A 25319-nucleotide genomic window follows, 5' to 3' on the forward strand; every position below is an offset into this window, starting at 1 on the left:
CCCCTTCTTCTCCCCCATGGTCCTCAGTTAAGTTCCTCCTAATCCTCCTATACGTGCAAACATATGATATTTGTCCTTCTCTGCCTGACTTATTTTGCTAAGCATAACACCCTCAAGGTCCATCCATGTTGCTACACATGGCCAGATTTCATTGTTTCTTATTGCCATGTAGTATTCCATGGTATAGATAAACCACATCTTCTTGATGAGGAATTCTTTATTGAGGTGAAAGGTAGGTGGTGGTCCAAGGAAGACTCCATTTCAGAACCAGTGGTAGTTAACATATGAATCATGTTACCTTATGCTAATAAGTTCAGACTTTTTTGCTGTAGAGAGGGGATAAATCTTTCTTGCACTACTTGCTGCATTGCAAAATTGGCTTGATGTTAGAGGATTTTTCCACTTGAAAAATTTGATATTTGTCATTTTGAGAAAGTGGGTGCTGAATGTAATTTGCCAGGAGGCTAAACGGTTATGTTATTTCTTATCTAGGCTGGAATTTTACTCTAATAATTCAATCTATCAGTGAGAAGAGCCAAATATGAAAAATTTCTCAAAATCGAGTTGTGAGAGATCCTAATAACATCTTATACTGGAAACAAAGCCTCCTTCTCCTGTTGGTTGATATCCCGGATGTTTTCACATACCCAAATGGGATTATGATTGAATTAAACACCAGCATTACAGATCATTCCAACATACAAATGGACATAAAGTAGAAACTTTGGAAAGAGGAAAACAAAAAGAACAAACTCTGGTATTTTCAGTAAGTTACATCCCAGACACCCCAAGATTTAGGCAAATGCTTCTCTTGTAGGATGTAAATCCCGAAAGGGCAGTGGTGGTCATTTCATTGCTTAGTTGTATATGGTAATGGGGCTCTATATGAGGGCACGGAGAAACTTTTCTTCTTATTTTCAGAAGAAAGGTTGTTTCTGCCTTTTCTGTGGGTTCTCCCATGGGGTTTAAGCACTGCTAATGGATGGCATGGGTGCTGCACATCTAGGATGTGGGCAGTCAGGGGTAAATGACTGATGCAGTTGTGCTCAAGGATGAAAGAAGCAGGGTATACGCTTGCTAGTGCTGCCACCTGCTGGACCCCAGGTCTGCTCTTTTGTAGAAGGAAGGGTAGGGAATAGCAGCTACTGTGTGCCATGTGCCATGCTAAATGCTTTAAAATGTACTATCTCATTTGACACTTGCAATAGATTCACTTATTCACTCAACAGATATTTACTGAGTACCAGTGTGGGCCTAGCAGTGATCAAGGCCTGCTTAGGATGGAGGTCATTGGCTTCATTTCCAGAGTGGGAATTGGAGGCTCCAACAGGGTAAATAGCCTGCATAAAGTCCTGTCGCAGCCACTGTCTGTTCAGAGAGAGAAAGAAAAGGACGGTGGGAGAATCTCAGTAATGACCAGTGGGGGGGCACATGGGTGGTTCAGTGGGTTAAGCGTCGGGTTTTAATTTCAATTCAGGTCATGATCTCACAGTTCGTGAGTTCGAGCCCCATGTTGGGCTTAGGAGCCTGCTTAGGATTTTCTCTCTCCTTCTCTCTCTGCCCCTTTCCTCCTCATGTGTGGGAGCTCTCTCAAAATAAATAAACATTAAAAAAAAAATGACCAACGAGGCTAGCAGTTGCTTATTTGAACCTCACAACAAGGCTTTCAAGTCAATTGGGAAGCTCTCAGCTCAAGTTCCAGTTTTCTGTCGGGGCTCTGAAGCAGCGCGGCCTAGAGGTTATGAGTGTTGTCTTGGAAGAGCATGGTCTTGGGATCCTGATCCCTGGCTCTGCCCTAATCAGTTCAGTGCCCAGACAGGTTCCTTAGTCCTTTCAGATGCCTGTCTCCTCATCTGTAAAATGGAGAGCATAATAATTCTTCCTGTATGGGGTATTGTTACTGGGATTAAAACTGAGTCATTATTGGTAAAGTACTTAGACAAGCACCTGGCACAGGTAAGTTCCATATCCAGGTTATTACATAAAAAGAAGTAAATCCAGGGCCTCTCAGCATTTGGCTCCCTTTGCCAGTCTCTCCCACACTTCCTCACTTACCCTTTTTGCTCTTGGCCTGTTGTCCTGGTTGCTGTTTCTGGAAAGTACCTCTTTTCATACTGGTGTGCCTTTGCATAGAATGTCCTTCTCACTTGTCTGCTGGCACAGATGTTCTTATTCTCCTTCTAGGCTCTGCTCAAGTGTTCCCCCCTCTTTTACTTTTTAATGTTTATTTTTAAGAGACAAAGAGAGACAGAGTACAAGTGGGGCAGGGGCAGAAAGCGAGGGAAACACAGAATCTAAAGCAGATTCCAGGCTCTTGAGCTTTCAGCACAGAGCCCAGCATGGGGCTCAAACTCATGAACCGTGAGATCATGACCTGAGCCGAAATTGGAAGCTTAACCTACTGAGCCACCCAGGCACCCCCACTGTTCCCCACTCTTGTGCCCAAGACCACCACATAGCTACCAGTGATGGGGCTGATATTCAAACCCAGGTCATCTTCCTTCCAGGCTGGCTCTCTTTCTGTTAAGCTATGCTACCCATATAGGAAGCTCCAAGTAGAAAAAGGAAAGAAACCATTAGAAACCAGGAGAGAACTGTGGAATTTGGTAAACAGAATAAAGAAAGTAGAAATAAGAGATTTTACAAAGAATTTCCTAACTCAGCTATTTGTCTATGGTATTATTTTGTTTATTTCAATTGGTATAAGTTACCACTTCAAAACCATTTTTTAAAATGTTTTATTTATTTTTGAGAGAGAGAGACATCGTGAGCAGGGGAGGGTCAGAGAGAGAGGGAGACACAGAATCCGAAGACAGGCTCCAGGCTCTGAGCTAGCTGTCAGCACAGAGCCTGACGTGGGGCTTGAACCCACGAACCATGAGATCATGATCTGAGCCGAAGTCGGCCGCTTAACCGACTGAGCCACCCAGGCGCCCCACAAAACCATTTTGTAAACTTGCCAGTGGGCTTAAGTTTCTGGCTGGTGGATGATGTGACTGACAGCCTCTGCTAAATTGCCTCAGTGTCTGGTTTGTCTTTGAATCAAATGGACATTTTCCGTAAGTGAATGCTTTTCACTTGCCATGATCTACTTGGAAATCCTCGCCTGTGGCTTAAAATGAAGCTTATTTTGCAACAGTTAAATATTTTCTAGTTGCATATTTAACAAGCTTTATGATCGCAGTGTTCTTCCCTATATACAACCTGATGTTTTCTCTTAATATTTAGTGTGTCCACATTTCTAGCAGTTGGTTAACCTCTCTATCCTGAGGCCTTTTCATGTACTTCGAAAAGTTAGTTAACTAACCTCTTTAAAGTCCTCCTCCTTCTCCACCCCCTTTCCCCAGTGCAGTTCAGTTTTGGAATACTTAATATTTAAGGCATTGGAGCACACAGAAAGATCTTTAAGAGGGAGGGTCCCAGACTTCCAGGGTGTTCATAATTAAGTTAGAGAAACAGGATACACATGAAAAGATAATGCAGATGAGTCTGTCTATCTATCTATCTATCTATCTATCTATCTATCAATCAAATGAGGATGTGTTCCTATTGAGAGAGAGAGAGAAGAAAAACCATGCAGTGGGGTAAATAGGGGAACACCTGCACCCAGGGATTGAAGGCAGGTTTGTGTCCACAGATGAAGGGGAAGAGTGTTCCTGTCAGTGGATCAGTGGATGTGGCCTGAGCAAAGGCAATGGTATTATTTTATTTATTGCAACTGGTATAAGATACAATCCTGTGGTGTGAGGTAGAAGAGGAGAGAGATGTGTTTGAATTCTTAGGTTCAGGACAGATATTAGAGTCCTTTGAAGGCTAGGTTAGGGAGCTTGTATTCATCAAATGCAGTGAGGGAACTTTGAGATTTTTTACTAGGAGAGTGATTTAAAGTGGTCTTGGGGCACCTGAGTGGCTTAGTCGGTTAAGCATCCGACTTTGGCTCAGGTCATAATCTCAGTGCTTGTGGGTTCGAGCCCTGTGTCAGGCTCCGTGCTGACAGCTCAGAGCATGGAGCCTGCTTTAGATTCTGTGTCTCACTCTCTGTCTGCCTCCTCCCCACTCACGCTCTGTCTCTCTCTCTCTCAAAAATAAACAAACATTGAAAAAAATTTAAAAAGGGGTGCCTGGGTGGCTGAGTTGGCTAAACATCCAACTTCAGCTCTGGTTATGATCTCATCTTTCATGAGTTTGAGCTCTGCATCAGGCTCTGTGCTGACATTTCAGAGCCTGGAACCTGCTTTGAATTCTGTGTCTCCCTCTCTCTCTGCCCCTCCCCCACTTGTGCTCTGTCTCTTCCTCTCAAAAATAAACAAACATTAAAAAGAAAAAGTGGTCTCCATGCAGAATGATTTGAAATGTTTAGGGGTGAGGTTGGGAAGAGTCTGGAAACAAAGCCCAATTAGAAGACAACCTCTCTGGGCTAGGTGTCACATGGAAACCTGAACTAGCTGGGGCCTGGGACAAGACTAGGCTGAATCCAAAGATGTGGGCACAAGGAGGATGAGGCTGGGGATCAGGGTCTTCTGTGATGAAGAATGAGCAGGAGACCTACTAGGTCCAAGATTCAGGAGGTACTGAGGTCTAGAGCCAGTCCTCAGTTGGCAAGGCCAGCCAAGCAGGAGGCAGTTCTTGGGTGAGTCCTGGCCAACATTGGGTTCAGGAGGTCAGCACACTTTCCTGTGTCTGGTCTGGGGCTGCTGTCAGGGTGTTACTTGTATAAAACCGGCATGAACCCTGAACTGGTATTTGAACCCCTGGCTTCTAGGCCGAGCTCCCGAGTGTGATTTTGGGTATGCCTCTTCTTTCCCCCATCCCAGGCCTCAGTTCTTAGTGGGAAAAATGAGAGGAAAGAACTTGATTTCAAAGGCCCTCTGCTTTAACATCCTATTTTAGGTGCTCTGGGCAGAAGCAGCTCATTGCACACCTCCCCCTTTCATACCTCCTTCTTAGGTAGGAAGCCATCTCAGGACTTGAACATGTAGGTGTGAGAAAAATCTGCTGGAGGACAGGAAAAATATTGCTTAGGGAACAAGAGCTGGCATCCTGATAGAAGGGGTAAGTTGGTATGGGTGAAAGCCCTGCCACTGCCCCCTGCTGCCTGAGTGATCTTGAACTCCCTTCTCTAAGCCTCAGTTGCCACATCTGTAATATGAGGAGAATAATAGTATTTTTCTTTCAGGATTGTTTGAAGGCATGAATGCGGTGGACCTTTATGCTCCTTAGCCTGGGGCCTGACCGTAGTAAGCACTTGGTAGACATCAGTTTCTCATGTAATGAGTTGGGGGTGTAGGAGTAAAGAAGAAGGGTCCTACGCTGGAGGCACTGCAGATTTTCTCCTTTCATCGTCTTCATTTTCTTTGAATCTTCTTGAGGTTATCCATGCCTTTGAGAAATGTAGGCTCACTGGACTCTAGAATTAGTCTAAATATAATGAGTTTTGTCTTACACCATATTTCTGTTTAAGGATCTTCTTTTTGTAATGTGCTAGATGATAGATGTCTGTTGAGCTTGATGTCCACTGTGATAGCAGGATTCTTTCCTGATTTCTGCCGTATTTATTCTCTTTTCTTTTGTCCCCAGTGTGTCGTTTTTCTCTGTTCTTTGTTTTGGACGACTTCTCCAATTATTCATGCTACTTTGGCATTCTCGTCCCAGAACGTTTTTGGTGCTTGTTTATTTTTAATTTCAGAAGTTAAAGGCATTTGAGGTCTTAAAAACCCAGAATTTAGTTCTCTCAGAGCTCTAATCTTTTTAGCCAGCTGGTGATGAGGCTTCTCTGGTGTGTTACAGGATGATGTGTGCCATCCTCCTGTCTCTGCTTTGTCTAATTTAGATTCTAAATCCACATGTTTTAGTACATTTTTAGCACGTAAAAATTTATTACCAAACTAGTGCTGACCTTAGGGAAAAAAAAATCTTTAATCAAATCTTCAGTCACCAGTGTGGAGACTCACACAGCTTAGAAATCACTCCGGCCACCACTAGGTGGGGTCAGAGAACATCATTTCTGAAGGCATGGGGTCCTTTTCCTCTTCCAGCGCTCTCTACTGTTTGACTTTTTGCTTCTTTGCAAAAAAAAAAAGAAAAAATTTGGACTGAGCTTTGGAAAAGCTACAAAAGCTCCCTGTTAGTGAGTTACATTACTTATGGTTTCCCTCATCCACCTTGCCAGCTTTAATCTTCTAGTTTTTGTTGTTTTGATAATTTGACTTTCAGATAAAACTTAAAACCGAAGCCCAGAGTAATTACTAAACTTATCTGAACTGATCTGGAGTTTTAAATTCAGCAACAGTGACTTTATCTAGTGTCCTATTCATATTGACTGGAGATTAAATCAGGCTCATAAATATGTTAAAGAAGTCTTCAAGCAGACATTTTTACCAGCCCTGTGCGCTCCTACCTAAACCTTCCAGTGTTGTTAAATCACTGTCCTCATCACGGACCACTGTGACAGGTCAAGCTAGAAACAGAACCTGAGTGTTTAAAATTTCTTCCCAGGCTACCTCATCAAGATTAAAAGCTTCTGCACAGCCAAGGAAACAACCCAGAAAATTAATAGGCAACCAACGGAATGGGAAAAGATAGTTGCAAATGACATATCAGATAAAGGGTTAATATCCAGAATCTATAAGGAACTCACCAAACTCCACGCCCGAAAAACAAACAACCCAGTGAAGAAATGGGCAGAAGACATGAACAGACACTTCTCCAAAGAGGACATCCAGATGGCCAACAGACACATGAAACGATGCTCAGCATCCCTCCTCATCAGGGAAATACAAATCAAAACCACACTGAGATACCACCTCACGCCAGTCAGAGTGGCTAAAATGAGCAAATCAGAGAACTCTAGATGCTGGCGAGGATGTGGAGAAACGGGCACCCTCCTACACTGTTGGTGGGAATGTAAACTGGTACAGCCCCTCTGGAAAACAGTGTGGAGGTTCCTCAGGAAACTAACAATAGAACTCCCTTACGACCCAGCAATAGCACTGCTAGGAATTTACCCAAGGGATATAGAAATGCTGATGCATAGGAGCACATGTACCCCAATGTTCATAGCAGCACTCTCCACAATAGCTAAAACATGGAAAGAGCCTAAGTGTCCATCAACAGACGAATGGATCAAGAAGATGTGGTTTATCTATACCATGGAATACTACATGGCAATGAGAAACAATGAAATCTGGCCATGTGTAGCAACATGGATGGACCTTGAGGGTGTTATGCTGAGCGAAATAAGTCAGGCAGAGAAGGACAAATACCATATGTTTGCACGTATAGGAGGATTAGGAGGAACTTGACGGAGGACCAAGGGGGAGAAGAAGGGCGGAAATGGTGGGGGAAAGGGAGAGAGGCAAACCATGAGAGACTCTTGAATGCTGACAAAAACTGAGGACTGATGGATGTGGGGGGGAGGGGGGGATGGGCATGAAGGAGGGCACTTTGGGGATGAGCACTGAGTGTTATGTAGAAACTAATTTGACAATAAACTATTTGTAAAAAAAAAAATAAAAAAAAAAAAAATAAAATTTCTTCCCAGGCTAGAGTTGAGGTTCTCCATGAGCTCATTTGCACGGATGGATTATGCATCAGCTCTGTTTTGCTGGGAGCTTTTTTGAAAGAATGTGCTTTTAAATACAAACTAATTTTGGTGATGTCCAGGGCAGGAGGAGTTAATCAGCTGGATAATACTTAGTCATAGATTGTGTTTCAGTCTGTTAGTTGTTTTTTTGTTTGTTTTTTGATGTTTATTTATTTATTTTGAGAGAGAGAGGGACAGACAGACAAAGTGTGGGGGAGGGGCAGAGAGCATGAGAGGGAGAAAGAGAAACCCAAGCAGGCTCCACACTTCAGCGCAGAGCCCGATGTGGGGCTCGAACCCACAAATATTATTCTCAGTGTTTCAACCTTTTGTGATTATTGATAATTGCTGAATATCAACAGTGTGCTAGGTGCTAAAAGTTGTTTTTCAGCAACATTACGATGACCATTTTTTGTTAGAGAGTTTATTGTTAATACAGCCAGCTCTTGATTATTAGGAGTAAGGAACACAGTAGCAATAACAGACCCTGAGTAAGGAAAAAGAATGTAGAAAGCACACTTAAATTAAATGTTAAGTGTCATTTACATCCCTAGAAATGATTTTAAGATATAGAATGGAATGTTAGAGGATTAAAAGAAAATTATTATGACAGTGGAAAAAGTGCTACATGGTTTATACAAAACCATCTCAAGCTCATAGACTCAGAGGGTGTTAATCCTCAAAGACCACTTGATGATTGCGGAAGCTGAGAACCAAAGAGGTTAAGTGACTTTCCCAACACAGCAGGTTTGGGTGTTTTATAGCTATTTGACAAGGCTATGATTGCTCTCATGTTGTGAGCTAAGTTCCAAAGATAAAGATTGTCTCCTTTGCTTTTGGGGGACTGTATTGCTTTTATAGCACCATAACTGTATTGTTTCTTTTTGTTCTGTCATCTGTCAGCTGATTTGGAAATGCCTCATCTTTTTTCATAGCATCATAAAATTGAGACCTTGCACGGGGCATAGGAGATTGACAGAGGAAGAAACTGAGGCCCAGTGGAGTTGCGTGGCTCACTGAGGTTATATATAGGCTTGTGTATGGTCGAGGGGGAGGGAGTTTAGGACACAGATCCCTTCTCTGGGTTCACTGCTACTCCCATTCCCTCTTTCCACCATAGTGGGAAACATGCCAGAAGCTACAAACATAAGGACTTTTTTCCCCTAGAAAACTATAATTCACTTAGTTTTGAAAGACTTAGAGTTTAAAACCTCCATTTTGTGGCTTCCCGAGATACTGTGATTTGTTTCTTACTAGTTTCTTTTGTTCTATGGAAATTTTTCTTGGTTGGTTCTCCAAGATTTGAATTTCCTTGCCAATGTATTTTTAGAGAGAGGAAATCAGTGTGTCACCAAAGGGGGAAAATATATACCTTAAGGCCCAATTATGCAATTAGAATTTTAATAAGGAGTATCATAAATTCTTGCTTCGTTGCAATCATTACTTAGAAGACTGTTCTACTCAGAAGCCCCATCTACTTATCATAATCATTATCATCAACATCATCAGCCAACCACAGGCACTTATGGAGTGGCCACAGGTTATTCAGTACTTGTTTGGGTTCTGGGAGACTTAGAAAGCATGGCGTGTGTTTTGTGTGTGTGTGTGTGTGTGTGTGTGTAGTGTAGATAGTAATCCGTGTGTGTGTGTATGTGGTGTGGCTAGTAATCCTTGCCTTCAAGGAGTTTGTGATCTGCAAGACTGGAGGAAATACAGGGATCTTGGAGAAAGACAAACACCTCATTTCCCCATGTATATAAAGTACATACTGACTCATGTACCTGGTGTTGTACAGATGAAGGGTACAGTGGTGAGATAAAAGAACGGACCTTGGCAAGGTCTGGTTCTGAATAAATGGAAGCAAGTAAGTTTGCTGACTTGGGATACCCCATAGGCTGGGTTGTAACGGTCAGTGTTGGCTGGAGGGAGAAAGTAATTGGTGGAGGGCTTTTAAACCATTAATTTAAACTTGTTTTTCTTAAGGTTTATTTATTTATTTTTGAGAGAGAGAGAGAGCAAGCGAGAGAGAGCATGCACAAGGAGGGGAAGGGCAAAGAAAGAGAAGGAGAGAGAGAGAATCTCAGGCAGGCTCCATACTGCCAGTGCAGAGCCTGATGCAGGGCTCCAACCCATGAACCATGAAATCATGATCTGAGCTGAAGTCAGATGCTTAACCAACTGAGCCACTCAGGTGTCCCTTGAAACCATTAATTTAAATAGATTTGGCATACTAACAGATGATTGGGGGACTAGGAGAGGAAAATTCTTGGCTGGCATTGGTTATGGCAGAAACTGACAGGCAAGAGATTAGAGATGGGCTCTTTTGCAAAGAGGAGGTTTTTGACAGATTTAGATGAGAGAGAAAGGGGTTGTGTTTGGTATAGCAGAGAAATTAATCTTTTTGGAGGGTTCCCTTTTCCCCTTTGTTGGGAAATAGTGGATGATTAGGTGTGAGGTATCCTTTAATCATGCCAAGAAATGGCTGGATAGTTTTGCAATTTTGGCTCATGAGACACAAGAGCCACTTCTGTGGTGTGATGATATCACACCTTGAGTCTGGGCATGTCAGTTTTACACCTGCATTACTGTACTTTTTTTATCCTCTTTGATTAACCAGATTAAAAAAATTTTTTTTTGATGTTTATTTATTTTTGAGAGAGAGAGAGCGAGCAGGAGAGGGGCAGAGGTAGGGAGACACAAAATCCAAAGTAGGCTCCAGGCTCTGAGCTGTCAGCACAGAGCCTGATGCAGGGCTCGAACCCATGAACCATGAGATCATGACCTGAGCCGAAGTTGGACGCTTAACCCCCTGAGCCACCCAGGTGTCCCAACCAGAATAGATTTTAATAGAGCCCATTATTCACTTCACAACAGAATCATTTCTATAACTTTTTCTATTGTGTTTATCTTGTAAATGGAAGCGTTTGGTATCTATTTTTTTCAAAACAGACAAATAGAAGTTGTATTTAGATTAGCATCTTAAATTTTCTAGACATTTCAAAAAATATTTATTTATTTTGAGAGAAAACAAGAGTGTGTGCATGTACTCACGTGACTGCGAGAGGGGCAGAGAGTGAGGAGAGAGAGTCCCAAGCAGGCACCACGCTATCAGTGCAGAGGCCATTAGGGGGCTCAATCTCACCAGCGTTGAGATCATGACCTAAGCTTAAATCAAGAGTTAGACATTAACCAACTGAACCACCCAGGTGTCCCTCTAGACTTACAAACTGGTTCTTGTAGCCAGCGATAACTGCAGAAGTCAGTTAGGGGTAAATGTTAAGAGGGGAAATCACAGTTGTCCTTGGTTTTCCATTTCCGAAATCGTGGTAAACACATGGCACATGCCCTGAGACCCAGGAGGCACAGTTCCTTCATTGCTCTATCTGAAAGGGGCTGACCTTCTGTCAGTTTTTATGGCAAATGCTAGGGCAGCTTGTGAGCTAAACCCTAATAAGCAAATGCTGTGTACTTCTCTTTCATCTTCTGGAAGAGACAGCTAATCAAATAACATGTCTTGTGCGGCTGAAAATCTAGTCCCCCAGACCTCTGTGAAACGGAACATTATTTTCCCTGGTTGCTTTTTCCAGATTTGAGTCTTCTAACTGTGGCCTTTCCCCGTCATGCGGCTGGTTTCCTACTGACGTTCCCTGGGTTTATCAGTAAATAAGAGGGATTGTTGGTAGCTGCATGACCCAGAGAAAGCAGTGGGGAAAATGCAATGTGAAGTATCAAAAGTAAAAACCAAATGGTAGTTTTAGGATTGTGAGTCTAAACCTGGCCAAGTATAAGATGACAGCTATGGATGCTTTTCATAATGTTTCCCCGGTTAATAGATCCCAATCAGCACTGTAGGTTATTGGTGCCAGTTGCTTTCTACAACAGAAAAGTGCTATGTTCCTGCTGCGGAGGGTGAGTGCTTAGTGCTATTTAGTTAAAGCATTCTAGGTTGATAAATTACAAGCACTTCACTTTGGGTAAAGCTCATAAATCCAGCCCCTACGAAAAATAACAAGCTGACAGCACTTAGTCCTGTTTATAAAGTTCACACGCATCTATCTTTGATACACGCACAAGTATATATCTATGAAATAGCACTGCAGCCTGTTAAAGTAATGGGAGAGCACAGCCACAAACCGAGAAGCATTGTACTTCCAGGCTCACTACCATTAGCCCCTCTCTGCTTGAAGGGCACCTCGAGGACAAGGCTTGCAGAGTAGGAGCTTGCACACCATGAAGTCCAGATTTGTGCTCCTTCCTGCCTTCTCCCGGCAAATCACCTGTCTTACTCCTGCCGCCTCCCTTTTCCTGTCTGCAAAATGATCGTCTGCCTGTTAGCGTCCCTGCTCTCCATTAGGCTGAGACAAGGCACAGGCATGGGCCTCAGCGAACACTTACGTGTGTGTTCCGGAAAAAGGACGAACCCTAACAAAGAGACCTCTAAGTAGTGTAAGGGCAAAGCCTGGAAGGCTTACGTGCTATCAGGTATGAGAAAAGGAAATATTTTAATAAAAAAATAAGCATGGACTCATCCCACTGCCCATGGGATCTTCTTAGAGATCTGGCAGGTGTCATCATGGGATGCACAACTGCTCAGAACCTGTGACTGAGCAACCTGCTTCCTAATGAACTTGTGGAGAGTCCGAAGTGTCACATGCACCGGACTGAACCTGCCTATTCAGTACTGCATTGAACATTCAGTACTGCAGATAGTGTAATTATGCTGCTTGTCAGATACTAGAAAAGTGCAAAGAACATTCCTTCACTTTGTAACAGCTTGGACCCAAGCGGCAGACATGCTGTTCCCTCCGGCTGACATGACCTCCCTTTCTTCAGCCCCTTCACCTGAGTATCAACTACTGCCTGGCTTCCAAGACCCAGCTCAGACCCTGTCTCCTCAGTGAAGCCCCTCACCCCCAGCCCCCTGGACCGAGCTGTGTTCCCACAGCACTGTGGTCTGTTAGCATTTACCGGGTTGCATTTTTGTTATTCATTTACCTACCTGTCTTCACTGTCAGACATGAATGGGGACAGTGTCTTGTCCTGAATTCATCATTTATCTCTTGTGCCAAACATAATGACTAGGACGTAGTGGGTGCTCAATAAATGTTTGTCAAATGAGTGATAGCATGGTTAGCTCCATGAGAATTGATGGTGCCCTTTCTGATCTGTCATCCATCATCCATGGAGTGAAACAGGACCAGGAGGCTTTACATGGCAACACTTGAGAATGTAAGGAGAGGAGGTGGGGTTAGAATGAATAATAACCATCCTTTATTGAGTATTTACCATGAGCTGGGCACTATATTTACTAAAGTATTTAGGCTTTTAAAATATATTAATGCACTTAATCCTTAGATTAATCTGCTAAGACCAGGTCTGTTTATTATCCTCATTGTGAAGCACAAGGAAGTTCAATAACTTGCCCAAGGTCACACAGTGACAGTGTGGAGATTCATACTGATGTTAGACAACTATCTATCTGTGTCTCTTAGACTGGTTCCTAGAAAGAATTAAGCCCTAATGTACAGAGGCATTCATCTTAGGTAATGATTCAACTTCTCTCCTGTATAACTAGAATGGTATGGTTATGTTTTCTCCTTGGGGAAAAAGGAAAAAACAGTCACCCGGATAGCTTTTTGGGTTCTGTGGTGGAATGAGAGAGGCAGAGTTAGTTGACAAAGAATTGGTGTTAGGTGGTCATTTTGGTCCTTACAGAAGCACAAGAGTATTCTCCAGTTACTGAACTACAGCGCTTTCTTTCATTTCCTGCAAGGACCATCTAAGCTTTTTTTTTTGCCTCTAGACCTTTCCATCTACTGTTCCCTGTGCTTGGAACACACTACCCTGCTCACTATTTCTTCCCAAAGCCCACTGTTCACTTGGCTCCCCTCTCCCACCATGAGAGTTGGTTTAGATACCTCTTTCTGGGTTCTGTGTCCCTGTTGTAGCACTCACAAGTGTTGTAGTGCTAGAAACCACACTTGGAGTTGATTATTGTGTGTAAGGTGAGGGAGGTGACTGGCTCATGTCCTAAGCCTATTCTGTAAGAGCAGAGACGGTCTCAGGTGCGCCTGAGTGGCTCAGTTGATTAAACATCTGACTTCAGCTCAGGTCATGATCTCACAGTTCATGGTTTCGAGCCCTGTGTTGGGCTCTGCCCTGATAGCCCAGAGCCTGCTTGAGATTCTTTCTCTCCCTCTCTCTCTGCCCCTCCCCTGCTCTCTCTGTCTAAATAAATAAATAAACATAAAAAAAAAAAAAAGCAGAGACTGCCTCTTTTGTTCCTCATTAATCTCCTGTACCTTGAATGGTGCTTGGACACAATGTGTGTTCACCAAATATTTGTTGGAAGCGTGGATGTATGGGGGCTAGTTTTGTTCTAAGTTTTTGAGCCTTTTTTAAAAATGTTTATTTATTTTGAAAGAGAACGAGCAGGAGTGGGGGTGGGAGAGAGAATCCCAAGCAGGCTCTGCGCTGTCAGTACGGAGCCCAGCTTGGGGCTCGATCTCATGAACTGTGAGATGGTGACCTGAGCTGAAATCAAGAGTCAGATGTTTAACCGACTGCGCCACCCAAGCCTTGATTTTAGAGATAGGCAAGTCTTCTGTTGGACGGCTATTGTTTGCTGTATCTTTTTTTTTTTTAATTTTAATGTTTATTTGAGAGAGAGAGAGAACATGTACACAAGTGTGAGTGGGGGAGGGGCAGAGAGAGAGGGAGACACAGAATCTGAGGCAGGCTCCAGGCTCCAAGCTTGTCAGCACAGAGCCCGACATGGCGCTGGAACTCATGAACTATGAGATCAGGACCTGAGCTGAAGTTGGATGCTTAACTGACTGAGCCACCCAGGCGCCCCGTTTGCTGTGTCTTTTATGTACAAAGTCAGCTGGGCACTGCGGGCAACAGAGAGATGACTGATGTCACTGTTGCTCTGAGGCACCTAACCATCTTAGGAGACATTCAGACGTTCAGATCACATCACAGCATTAGCACAATGCAGTGGGTCCCTGATAAAACTGTAAAGAGGGACATGGTCACATTCTGGTAGGCATCTGGCACCAAGGAAGCCCATTCACAACCCAAGACCCCCTTTCACAGAGTGTCATGGGAATCACCGGAACAATTATGACCAGTGATTCTTGTTTGTAAAGAAGGAAACCCAGGGCTCCTGGGTGGCTTAATTGGTTAAGCATCCAACTCTTAATTTTAGCTCTGTGCTAAAACTCTGTGTGTGTTAATTGGGCTCTAACAGCAAGGAGTATGCTTGGGACTCTCTCTCCTTCTCTTTCTGCTCCTCCCCTGCTTGCATGCTCATTCTCTCTCTCTCTCTCTCTCAAAAAAAAAAAAAAAAAAGAAGAAGAGGAAGAAAAGAAACCCAAATTAGGAAGACTAAATAATTAGTCTCCTTACACTTGGGGAAGGGCATGTTGAAAAGTAGAACCTCACTACTGTGAGGTTAGATTGAACCCAAAAGAAAAACCTTTTCTTCTTTTAAAAAAAAAAAAAGTTTATTTTTGAAGTGAGGGAGGGGCAGAGAGCAAAGAGAGAGAATCCTGAGCCGGCTTCCCACTGTCATTGCAGAGCTTGACCTGGGGCTTGAACTCTGGAACTGTGAGATCAAGACCTGAGCCAAAATCAGAGTTGGAGGTTTAACCGACTGAGCTACCCAGGTGCCCCCAAAAGAAAAACTTCTTAAATTACTTTATGATAGAACATTTTACTTTATAAATAGAACTAATAAACTGACTTAAGTTTTTTCTTACTGCTTATTTATTTTTGAGACAGAGAGAGACAGAGCATGAGCAGGGGAGGAACAGAGAGAGAGGGGGTCACAGAATCCAAAGCAAGCTCCAGGCTCTGGGCTGTCAGCACAGAGCCCCATGTAGGTAGGGCTCGAACTCACAGACTGCGAGATCATGACCTGGGCCGAAGTTAGACACTAGACCAACTGAACCACCCAGGCACCCTGACTTTTTTTTTTTTTAAATATTTATTTTTGAGAGAAAAAGAGAGGACGTATGTGTGTGAGCCGGGGAAGGACAAGGAGAGAGAGGGACAGACGTTCCAAAGAGGGCTCTGTGCTGACAGTAGTGAGCCTGATGCAGGGCTCAAACTCATGAACTGTGAAATCATAACCTGAGCCGAAGTCGGACGTTTAACCGACTGAGCCACCCAGGTGCCCCTGAGCTAGTAAGACTTTAAATCAAATGTATTTAGGGCATCTCTACCTGGTTTCCTCTGCCACCATAACTTATCCTGTCTAACACTTAGTTGTTCATTGATTCCCTCTGAAACATGCTGCTCCTCCTGTATGCCATCTCTACTCTAGTGGAACCACCTGCTGTTCAAGCCAGAAATGCAGGTGTCCCTCTTCATTCTTGCCCCCTCAGTCCCTACCAGCACTCAGGCACCAGCTCTGCAACTGCCTCCTTTCCAATTCTCTGGCTGTCTTCTCTCCCTCCCACTGCCTTAATCAAGGCAGGAGTTGGCCTCCTTTCTGCTCTTCTTGATTCTAGGCTTCTTTCCTCCAACTCACTGTCTGCCCTGTTGATGGAGTGCATTCCTGAATGCTGATCCAATCCCATTACTCTTCTGCCCAAGAGCCTTCAACGACTCCCAAGACGAGCCACCTGGTCCCACGTGACACCCCATTCTTACCATGCCCCATCTTGGTTTCAGGCTGTCTCAGCTCTACCAGATGACTTGCATTTCACTGAGCTATCATGATTTTCTTTTTAAGCTTTCTCTCTTTCATCTAACCCTCATTTGTTCTCTAAAGCCTCTTCTGACCTTGGTCCTTGCCTGTGTCTCCCCTTGGTCCTTGCCTGTCACAGGGCCCATGAACCCACCATTTGGTGTCCTCGGTGTCTAGCATTCCTAGGCACATAGGATGTGCTCTGTAGTGCTTATTCAAAGTGTGAGCCATAGCAGAGGCTTTAATTCACACTGGGCTGTAAAGGAGCATTATCTGGCTCTTCCCAAGAATGGGTTTGGTGTCAGGGCAGGAGAAGAGTGTTAAGACACCAGTTTTTTACTGGAAAAGGCGGTTGGGGAGTGCTGGTCGAGGGCAAGACGAATGGAAATGCTCTTAGCAGGAAAAGAGGCCATTGAGGAACTGAGTGGGTTGCCTTCCTTAGATCACCATGAAAAAGGCCAGTGTCTGCTTTAGAAGGCTGCCAAAGAATCTGTGACTCAGTTTCCTTATTTATACTTGAAGGGGAAGGGTCTACAGTAGGTAATTATTGTGGCTTATGTCCAACTCTGACATTCTATGATCCTTAGAGTCAAAGTTAAGAATCTAAATAAGACATTTCTCAATTGGTATGAGATTTTTTTCCCCCTTCTCCTCACTTTTTTGCAAGCTTCCTGGGAACAAAGACGTCTATTTGCATTCAACAGGGGTCGTTTTGCATTTTAAAAACAAAGAAGTAGAAAGGAATGCAGGAAAACTGCTTTAATATGACACTGTGTTTTGAGAATTTAAACTCCCCTCCCCCCCCCCCAAGTCCAGAAATTCACTGTTCGACTTGGGTTGAGATGCGCCACACGTCCTGCTTGCGGCCGGGCCCTCCGTGGCCGTGAGTTATGGCGGCCTGGGAATCGATACCGTGATCTTCCTGGCCCTTGGGTGTTCAACTTCTCCAAGTTAATGTCCGTTCTTAATGTTACATTATCTTGTAGAAAGGTAGTCATTTATAATTTATATACTATGTACTGGCTTAACATAGAAACAAGAGGATAATCAGCATCCCGAAGCTCCTAGTTTTCCAAAATAACATTTCTTCAGTGAAGTCTGCCTGTAGGAATTAAAACCTGCCTTGAATTTAAAAATCCTTTGTGCTGTTGTCAGACTGGGAAATGGGTGTGCCGGCAAGCATTTGCAAGCCTCGTGGGAGGGAAAAGCCATCATCTTTTTTTTTTTTTTTAAATAAAACTTGTCATTTTATCCAATTCTACTAAAAATAATTTCTAAAGAGCTCATCCTTTGTAGTATTCCAGGGTCTCACTAAAGTCACAAAGAGGAGATGGGGCAGAGCTGGGAGGACATACAGGAGAAGTGGCCCCCGTGAAGGACAAAAGCCAATTCATACCTCAGTCACTTGTCTACTGCGGTTTTGGTGCCCTTCCATCTGGGTCGCTACTTTGCTCTTTGACTGTAAACACAGAGAATGGATGGGCTTTCCTGTTGAGTACCTCCCAGAGAACACACTGTTCATTCATATATATTAAAAATAGAAGACCTACTTGAAAAATGCGCTGTACACTCTGGTTTTAGCAAAAGCCAATAAGATAGTAGAGGTCTAACTTACTTTTTTCCTTCTTGCTTTTATAACCTGTCTGAAACCCTAAGTTTTTCTCCCATTCCTTTCCGTTATGCATCTCCTGTGTGCCAGGACATTGGGAGATTTCTTTTTTTTTTTTTTTAATTTTTTTTTTAACGTTTTATTTACTTCTAGGAGAGAGAGAGAGACAGCGTGAGCCCTCAGGGGAGGGTCAGAGAGAGAGGGAGCCACAGACTCTGAAACAGGCTCCAGGCTCTGAGCTGGCTGTCAGCACAGAGCCCGATGCAGGGCTCGAACCCACGAACCGCGAGATCATGACCTAAGCGAAAGTTGGACGCTTAACCGACTAAGCCACCCAGGCGCCCCACATTGGGAGAAGATTTCTTTTTTTTTTAAATGTTTTTATTTATTTCTAGGAGAGAGAGAGAGACAGCGTGAGCAGGGAAGGGTCAGAGAGAGAGGGAGACACAGACTGTGAAACAGGCTCCAGGCTCTGAGCTGGCAGTCAGCACAGAGCCCGACGCGGGGCTCGAACCCACGAACCGTGAGATCATGACCTAAGCGAAAGTCGGACGCTTAACCGACTAAGCCACCCAGGCGCCCCACATTGGGAGAAGATTTCTAATGAGGGCAGAAGGACAGACACTTCTGCAGTCGAGTGGTCTTGTCCTTCCGGTGTCTGGCGACTTTGCGTTTGAATCCCAAGATTATTCTTACTGTGACCTCCATCTCTGTGATGTGTCTTGTGTGCTCACAACTATACGTGGTGTACGAATGTCCACCTGATACCTGGGGGCCAGCAGGGGTGGGGCTGGGGGGCAAGCAGCAGCTGAGGGGCTTGTAAGGGAACACCCTGGGTGATTTAACTTGGACGCCACAAGGTGGCAACATTTACTAAGCGGTTGGGCATTTTCCCCCCTATTAGATGTTGAACTTGCTTTTCCATTTTCTTAGATTGAAAAGCTGAGAAAAGGGTTTAGCAGCCATTGCTTTAGGTCCTTTTGAAAGTGAAGCTGTAGGCTAAGCATTCTGCAGTGTATTGGTGTCTGTTCATTCCCTCGGTTTAGATATCGAGAGTTTGAAATTTCTCCGTGTGACTATGGGTACGTCACCTCTCCTTTGGCCTCAGTTATGCATCGGAATAGGTAGGATGTGTAGTTGGGCTGACTATATGTGATTTTAACTTCCTTGCCTCTATTGCTTTAAAAAAAAACTTCCAGTGAAACTAGTCTTTATAAAACAAAAACAAGAAAACACTGGCTTTTTATCAAAGGGCAGTGTCATGATTTAAAAAAAAAATCAATGACTGGGGTGCCTAGGTGGTTCAGTTGGTAAAGCTTCTGACTTCGGCTTAGGTCATGATCTCACCATTTGTGAATTTAAGCCCCGCATTGGGGCAGCTCAGAGCCTGGAGCCTCTTTCGGATTCTGTGTGTCTCCCCCTCCTTTTACCCCACCCTTCAAAAATAAATAAACATTAATAAAAATTGCTTTAAAAAAATCAATGACAAAGTCTCAAAGAAATTAATGTCCCTAGATGCTAGCCATCTCCCTGGGTTAACTCAAGAGGCTAGACTTTCCTAAATGAGGGTGCTCATTTACCAGCTTTCCTAAATTAGCAGCTTTGGCGATATTAAGATCTGTAAGGAACTGTCCAAGGGAGGTATTGTGTATGCTTCGCAGTGATTAAGCCATTAAGCTCTAATTGGTATTTTCCCACTCATGGTTTTGTGTGGAAGCTTTAAAATTATTTGGGAATTCTGTGCTCATCAGCCATCTTGGAGCCATCCCCACATTTTGGAACCTGAGAGTAGGGAGTGCAGAGAAAAGGCTTTTGTTCAAGTGGCTTATGACTTTTTGCTCACATTGCCCTTCCCTGTCGGTCTGTTATATTGCAGATGAAGTGGAAAGGGAAGGACCTCTTTGACTTGGTGTGCCGGACCCTGGGGCTTCGGGAAACTTGGTTCTTTGGACTGCAGTACACAATCAAGGACACCGTGGCCTGGCTCAAAATGGACAAGAAGGTTGGGCTGGAACTTGATGAAACCAATGAGGCTGGCGTGTGCTCTGGTTTTCCCCTGAGCATGTGCCTAGCTTATTTACTCATCATGGGGCATCATGGATACACAGTAGAGAAGGGGGCACATCCTGAGTAAGTCATGTAGAAAACACGTTCTGGAGATGCCACAGGCTTTCTGGCCCTCACACGCTCTCCTAGGCGAGCAGAACCAACCAGCATAAAACCATTGCCATCCCTGGCTTCTTATTCACTCTGTCACCAAGCTGATTGCTTCTGGCTTTATGCTGTTCAACTTATTGAACTACTAGTCAGGCTTTATGAATAAACATTACTATTATGTTCTATGCCTTTTTTTTTTTTTTTTTTTTTTACAGGTTATGTCTTTGAAAGATTTGGTAGGGACTCCTGTTCTTTAGGGAATGTTTTTAAGCCTTTTCGAGAAACGCTGTGGCCCAACTTAATTTAATCATTAACACGATCCAAAGAATAAAGAGTGCCCTGGTCCCTATGTTGGAGACAGAATGACCATTTTGTCTTTAGTCTTTATGATTCTCTGGGGCTTCAGAGGCCTGGATGACAAGTTGGGGCTCCTGGCAGTTCTAATGTGGCTTAGAAATGGATATTGCCTAGGGGAACTGCCTTTTGTGTAGATTCAGATGTGCACATAAAGACATACTTACCCACTGACCTGCCTACCTAACCATGAAGATGTTTGGGAACAGGGGCCATATGATTTTGCTAGTAACTCCTAAAAGACCATTAGATCTCAAAATAAGTCAATGTCTAAGTCTTACCCCAAATGGTACCCCCTGCAGTTGGTTTTATCGTCTGCTGCATGGCATGATAAACAGTGAACACCTCCTGTTTTTTACAAGTTTGACTCTAAGCTCAAGTGTTCAAATTGTGTTTCCATATGTACACAGTAATCTGAATCTTTGTGTTGGGATCTCCACTGGTTATAAATTTCATATGGTAATTCCCAATGAGCATGAGCATCGAAGGGCCACCATGTGCCAGTGTCAGTGTGTGTCCCAGATCTGGTTTATTTTGGATCTCTGCACTGCCACCTGGAATTTGGACAAGAGCATGAAGAATTATCTACCAAAGACAGTGGAACTTTCTGTATCTTTTTGTGATTCTCAGCAAAATAAATTTTAAATCCTACCTGAGTGTTGGCCAAATGGATATTAGATTGGGGGCATCAGGAGCCATTGAACCTGCTGCTCGAAGGAAATAAATTATGACACATGTTAATGGAGCCTTGTAGCCCATCACATGGCATGTTTATGTCCTGAAATGAAATTCATTCTGGAGAGCAGATGGTGCAAGCTTTCCAGTGGGTGGATGAAATTGTTAGAAGATTAAAGGCAGTGTGGTTTTCTGGCTGTACTCAAGTATTTTGTAGGGCATCTCTAGAGCTTCCTTGAAATAAGGGTTGTCACAGTGGACACATTTCACTTTTGTTGCTCAGTTAATGTTTAGAGGATTTCACAGAGATAGAGTTCATCATTGCTAAGCTCCATCCTGATCTGGACCCAAATGTTGGGGGTTAGCAGTAACAAAAGAGAATATAGGAAGAGTCCACTAGTTTAGAAAATTCAAAAGCCTTCAGCCTACTGTAAAGGATAGTGCCCAAGACCTTTGAGTTATAAATTTCTACTTTTTAACTATCTCTGTGGCCTTGAGAACATCTGTGCCTTAATAATCTCAGCTCCTCTCACCCCTTGGTGATATTGATTAATTTGGTTCAGAAACGCCATGTGAGGTGAATATTACCTCTTGTTATAGATGGCTTCGTGAATGCTGCAAACTGTAGGATCATAGCCTTTGGGAAGTGTGATGAATTTAGAGAGGGAAAATATTTGTACGCTCCCCAGAAGAGGATGGTGGCAGGGGAGGAACAGGTGCCAACATACCTTGTTCTTTTGCTCTGTAATTGTGCAGGTGCTGGATCATGATGTTTCAAAAGAAGAGCCAGTCACCTTTCACTTCCTGGCCAAATTTTATCCTGAGAATGCCGAGGAGGAGCTGGTTCAGGAGATCACGCAACATTTATTCTTCTTGCAGGTACACTAGTCTGCACTAGCCCCGCTTATTCTGAGAGAACTCACCCAGGGGTGGTTGCCGAGGCAACCCTGGGAGTTGACCGCAGAGGCCTTGGCATTGCCAAAAATGCCCTGCCTCTGGGAAGTCAGTCCCTTTGGTTCCATAACAGGGAGAAAAAGTCTTCAGAATAGAACTTGTACTTGAGTGAAGAGAATTGGTATCAGAGGAGATAGCAAAAGTAGGGTAGTGAAAGAATGGGTACAAGTAGCCACGTGACTTGAAGCCTCTTTGAAGATGGATCCTATTTTCTTCTCACTAAATGAAAAGTACTTAATAGTTACAACAAAAGTCCAAAGAGAGAGTCTTGGAAAGAGTAGTTCTTCCAAAAGTTCAAAATCTGCTTTCATTAAGACAGGACTTCAGAACTCCAGTGAGTTGGAGTTGAACTTCACATGACTAAGCCCACACATGTGAAACTTCAGACATGGTGCTTCCTGTGGCCCGTTGTCTGTGAATGCCATATTCCTCCTTTCCTCCTTCATTAGAGAGTAAGCCCCTTAAAGACGAGGCTCACTGAATACACAGGAGGCATTCCATATTGAAGAGATGAGGAGCTCTGTGATTATGGGTTCAAAGACTGCCAAGACCGGCCATCTAGGGGCACGATGAGTGGGGGTTAGTGTGAGCATGAAAACCCTGTCAGTTTTGCTTGTGTTCTTACCGCTTGATCAGAGCGCTGCCCCAGTTTCATGGTTACTTGCAGTGATTGGTGGTGGAACTGCCTGTGTGCCCAGAGATGCCTGCTGTCAGGAAGAGAGAAGATCGCACAGGGACGTTAATTACAGGATTTCCCAGAAGTAGACGTACATATGGGTTGTCACATAGTCCTCCTATAATTAGTGTGAGCCTCAGATTGTTATGTTCAGTAAATATCAAGTTAAATATAATAAAACCCCTACATAATTTATTTTACAAAAAAAGTTTGCTAGAAAAAATGTATAGATGTGTGTACACACACACGCATTCACACACAGACACACACGTATTTCCCCCACCCCTAACATTTTCCTTCAAAAGGAAACTCAGTTTTTCTGTAATACGGCTTTTTTTTTCTCCTTTGAAAATAAATCAGGGGATTAGAAAGTTATACTGCTTTGAATAAAACCACATAATGATCTCTTAGGTCCCAGAATGTCCTAGCATTATAGAGATGGCTTTCTTGTTAGTGCTTAGAAGCAGTGCCCATCCCTCTTGTGACTTTGGCTTCCTTTTTCCTCGTACTGAGAGTTGGAGTATTTTCGTGGCTGAGCAAGGCAAAATTTACTACTTTTATGAATCTGGTGACTGTTGACATCTGTGAAAAGAGAGTTGGCTTTCCTGTTGCGTTTATTTCAGCGTGCCCCCACTTTGTGTGACTTTCTTGCCTCTATGTCTGGAACATCACACGCTGCACCATTCTAAGAAATTAAATGCAATGAGATCTGTTAATTCAACATTATGGCTTAAGAATTATATTTCCTGGACCTCACATGTACTTAAAAGTTTAATCGATCAAACTTTATTGCTTCCTTTTTCCTTAGAGCAGGCATTTGGAGAGTGATGGGTTTTTTTCCTGCAGTCATAACTCAGTGGCCTTGCTGACTTTTGTCTTGTGTTAAGACTTTAAAGTAGACTCCATTTCCTCTGGTGCTGCGTGTGCTCAGCAGGGGCTGAGGCCGCAATCACCACCAGAACGGCTCCTGACACTTCCGGAATTCACAGCTCCCCTCTGTCACGGTCCAGATAGCAGTCTCTGTTTTAACTATGGAATGTGGTTTTCCTCTTCAGCATTTGATCATGAACAGAAGAGACGAGGGTTTTTTTGTTTTTTTCTTTATGCGTAGTCATCTTACCAATAACTTCTCAGTGACTGAACTCCCAACCTGTCTGCAGCAATAAAAAAAATCGTACCCTTTGTCAGAAAATCATTAACAGGCTGGTTTGGCAGGCCTCATTAGAACACCCTGCAGCCATCTGCTGTGACCAGCCTGCACAGCTCACTTCCGCGCACACAGTGTCATGTCTCCCTTGTTGCCCCTTTCAGGTAAAGAAGCAGATTTTAGATGAAAAGATCTACTGCCCTCCCGAGGCTTCTGTGCTCCTGGCTTCTTACGCCGTCCAGGCCAAGGTAGGCTCGAAGAAGGAAAGTACCTTCCTCCTTGGCATTAATGTGTGTCACAGGATCACTCCAGTCTTCTGTTTCTTCGGATGTTCTAGGCTTCAGAGAGACTTTCCCCAGAGAAGAGATGTTTAGGACTTGTGGGCTGGGGAAACCACTGTCACTATCCCAGGTTCTGTATACTCTTGTAAGAATGTGTTTGTGTACAAGTGTTAAGTGTACGCTTATGATGAATTGTCTATGTAATCTCATTATGCACATGTGATTGATTATGGTCACTGGACCAGCCTCTCTTTTTATGAACCAAGGAAAATGAATTCACTGTCTCCAGTTTGGGCCAAACTATAGCGTTTAGGTCAGAAAGGCCCAGGTCCTTATTCCAGACTCATCCTCCAAGGACCAGCAGCCCTGTGTGTGGGGACCATGCTATAGCCTAGAGAATGCCCTGCTTCATCCATCCCATTCAACCAGGTGGGCATGCTAGCTTTGCTCATGGCTGGTTACTGCAGGCTCTCTGGCACCCTGGGTCCAGTTGAGCTGTCGGTGAATCATTCCCAGAGAAATCACTATGGACTGCGAGCGGGGGTGGAGGAGACCACCGCCCTTGTGTTTTGACTTCTCTGTTTTCATAAGACCAGCTACAAGGTCACTCAAGAGAGCTTCGTGTCCCTCAGACACCCCACTTCAATCACATACTTACTTTTTTTTTTTTTTAAGTTTTTTTTTATTTATTTCTAGAGAGAGTGAGTGAGCAGGGGAGGGTCAGAGAGAGAGGGAGTCACAGACTGAAACAGGCTCCAGGCTCTGAGCTGGCAGTCAGCACAGAGCCCGACGCGGGGCTCGAANGAGGGAGTCACAGACTGAAACAGGCTCCAGGCTCTGAGCTGGCAGTCAGCACAGAGCCCGACGCGGGGCTCGAACCCACGAACCGTGAGATCATGACCTAAGCGAAAGTCGGACGCTTAACCGACTAAGCCACCCAGGCGCCCCAATCACATACTTACTTTTCTTGGTCTTGCTGCTTCCTATCCCTCCCCTGCAATGTAAGAAGAGGCCCCAGAATTGGGGCACCTTCATTACTTTTGTGATTTTGCGTAATCCTTTCAGTTTTTATTTTCCTTTTTCGTTAGAGGTATCCACAAAGCCATTTCCCTGTAGTGTTAAGAAAATTAATAAGACGCTCTTAACTTCTTAGCCCACTTTTTTGGGGTGTAGTTTAATATAATTTCAG

At 43.8% G+C, this 25319-nt stretch overlaps 1 protein-coding gene across 5 annotated transcripts in view; it reads left to right on the plus strand.

Moving 5' to 3' along the window:
• The window catches only part of NF2 (neurofibromin 2), an 83482-nt gene that overhangs the window by 10648 nt on the left and 47515 nt on the right, over positions 1–25319 (plus strand). For 4 of the 5 annotated variants that reach the window (XM_039225335.1, XM_039225329.1, XM_039225351.1 and 1 more), the window contains exons 2-4: positions 19763–19888; positions 21829–21951; positions 24014–24097. The exons of the other annotated variant lie outside the window; for it this stretch is intronic. In XM_039225335.1, coding sequence (XP_039081266.1) covers positions 19763–19888; positions 21829–21951; positions 24014–24097 — 333 coding nt within the window. The remainder of the gene's footprint in view (positions 1–19762; positions 19889–21828; positions 21952–24013; positions 24098–25319) is intronic. 5 annotated transcript variants of the gene reach the window in all.

Source organism: Hyaena hyaena, unplaced genomic scaffold (assembly GCF_003009895.1).
Source record: "Hyaena hyaena isolate Hyena2069 unplaced genomic scaffold, ASM300989v1 scaffold_19, whole genome shotgun sequence".
Classification (NCBI taxonomy): Eukaryota; Metazoa; Chordata; class Mammalia; order Carnivora; family Hyaenidae; genus Hyaena; species Hyaena hyaena.